The sequence below is a fragment of the Parus major genome, unplaced genomic scaffold, assembly GCF_001522545.3.
Source record: "Parus major isolate Abel unplaced genomic scaffold, Parus_major1.1 Scaffold442, whole genome shotgun sequence".
NCBI classification, from domain to species: domain Eukaryota; kingdom Metazoa; phylum Chordata; class Aves; order Passeriformes; family Paridae; genus Parus; species Parus major.
Genome location: NW_015379346.1, coordinates 34,142 through 36,484, shown reverse-complemented (window position 1 = coordinate 36,484; position 2,343 = coordinate 34,142). Strand labels below are relative to the sequence as shown.

The 2,343-nt window shown below is 68.7% G+C and overlaps 1 protein-coding gene across 1 annotated transcript in view; it reads left to right on the top strand.

Moving 5' to 3' along the window:
- LOC107199117 (neurexin-2-like) overlaps positions 1-2,343 on the top strand; it is a 24,256-nt gene that overhangs the window by 7,779 nt on the left and 14,134 nt on the right. Inside the window, exons 6-8 of the mRNA XM_015616451.3 lie at positions 172-553; positions 1,125-1,315; positions 2,198-2,341. Of these exons, the coding sequence (XP_015471937.1) occupies positions 172-553; positions 1,125-1,315; positions 2,198-2,341 (717 nt within the window). The remainder of the gene's footprint in view (positions 1-171; positions 554-1,124; positions 1,316-2,197; positions 2,342-2,343) is intronic.

Below are 2,343 nucleotides of genomic sequence, written 5' to 3'. Positions count from 1 at the left end.
GGATGAAGGTCCTGGGGACACGGGTGCACAGGGACGAGGTGACCAGGCCCCTGAGGACACAGCACACGGCCTGGAGGTCCAGGAGACCCCGGCTGAGCAGGACCACAGCGAGGTGGCCCTCAGCCATCCTCAGGCACCCGGTGACACCCCCGTGTCCCCCCCGCCCCCCAGGACAGCTGTCGGGCTCTCACACCCGCCTGGAGTTCCACAACATCGAGACCGGCATCGTCACCGAGCGGCGCTTCCTGGCCGTGGTCCCGTCCAACTTCCTGGGCCACCTGAGCGGGCTGGTGTTCAACGGGCTGCCCTACCTGGACCTGTGCCGCGACGGCGACATCAGCTCCTGCGAGCTCAACGCCCGCTTCGGCCGCCGCGCCATCGTGGCCGACCCGGTGGCCTTCGGGGGCCGCGGCTCCTACGTGGCGCTGGCCACGCTCCAGGCCTTCGCCTCCTTCCACCTCTTCTTCCAGTTCAAGACCACGGCGCCCGACGGCCTCATCCTCTTCAACGGCGGCAGCGGCTCCGACTTCCTGGTGGTCGAGCTGGTCAAGGGGTGAGGGGGACGTCGGGGGGACGTGGGGACGTCCTGGGGACCTCGGAGATCTTGGGGGGCACTGCTGGGGAGCTCAGGGATCTTCGGAGATCTTGGGGACACCTGTGGGGGTCCTTGGGGATCTCGAGGAGCACCTGGGGAGCTCGGAGAGCACCTGGGACATGTGGGGGGGTCCTGGGGGCTTTGGGGACCTCCTGGGGGCTTTGGGGACCTCCTGGGGGTGTCAGAGAGCACCTGGGAAGTCCTGGGGACCTCAGAAGCCACCTGGGGACCTCCAGAAGCTTCTGGGGACACCAGGGAGGTCCTGGGGACCCTGAAACCCCCCTGTGAACCTTGGCACCCTCTCAGGGACCCCCCAGCCCATGGTGCCCACCCAGCCTTAGGCTCCTCCTCCTTGGTGCAAGCTCCTCCTCCTGGCTCAGGACACGCCCATAACGACCACACCCAGCTGTGGCCACGCCCCCATCCCGGTTACACGCCCTGGAAGGGGTGGGAGTGGGGGGGTCCCTTCCCCAGGTGAGTCCCCCCCCTCCCCGAGGCCACGCCCCACGAGGCCACGCCCCCTTTGCAGGTACATCCACTACGTGTTCGACCTGGGCGAGGGCCCCTCGCTCATGAAGGGCAACTCGGAGCAGCCGCTGCACGACGGGCGCTGGCACGAGGTGGCCGTGGCCAGGGAGGGGGGGGCCCTGCACGGGCTGCGCGTGGACGGGAGACCCGTGACCCAGCACGGGCAGGGAGCCCGCGGGCTCCAGCTCAAGGGTGAGACCCCGACACATCTGGGATTCACCTGGGGTACCTGGGATACACCTGGGACACACCTGGGGGCACCTGGGGCACACCTGGGGGCACCTGGGACATGTCACACACACCTGGGGCACACCTGGGGGCACCTGGGGTACCCGGGATACACCTGGGGCACACCTGGGGGCACCTGGGGTACCTGGGACATGTCCACACACACCTGGAGGCACACCTGGAGCACACCTGGGGCACATCTTGGGCACACCTGGCACACCTAGAGGCACCTGGGGTACCTGGGATACACCTGGGGCACACCTGGGGTACCTGGGACATGTCACACACACCTGGGGCACACCTGGGGCACACCTGGTGTACCTGGGATACACCTGGGGGCACCTGGGACATGTCACACACACCTGGGGTACACCTGGGGGCACCTGGGGTACCTGGGATACACCTGGGGCATGCCTGGGGCACACCTGGGGTACCCGGGATACACCTGGGGACACACCTGGGGGCACCTGGGACATGTCACACACACCTGGGGCATAACTGGGACACACCTGGGACACACCTGGGGACACCTGGGGGAGGGCACAGGTATAGGGACAGTCCCGGGGTGGATGGCAGAGGGCAGCCATAGGGGGATCACCCACACTGGGGGTCACCATGGCAGGGCACCCCCCTCACCCCATGAGTGACCCCCCAATGTCCCCCAGGTGTCCCCCTGGACATCAGCGGGGAGGGGGTCAATGACATATGAGGTGTGGGGGGGTCTCCCTTCAGCGTGACCCCCATGGGTGACCCCCGCCAGCTCGGGGGGGTCATCCCGGGGTTGTCGTGGGGTACGGACAGAGCGGTCAGTGCCCCCCCAGGTGACCCCCCCCCGTGCCCCCCCAGGTGAGCTGTACGTCGGGGGGGTCAGCCCGGGGCTCCTGGGCCGCCTCCCGCGGCTCGTGGCCTCCCGGGGGGGCTTCCGGGGCTGTTTGGCCTCGCTGGACCTCAACGGGCGCCTGCCCGACCTGCTCGGGGACGCGCTGAGACGC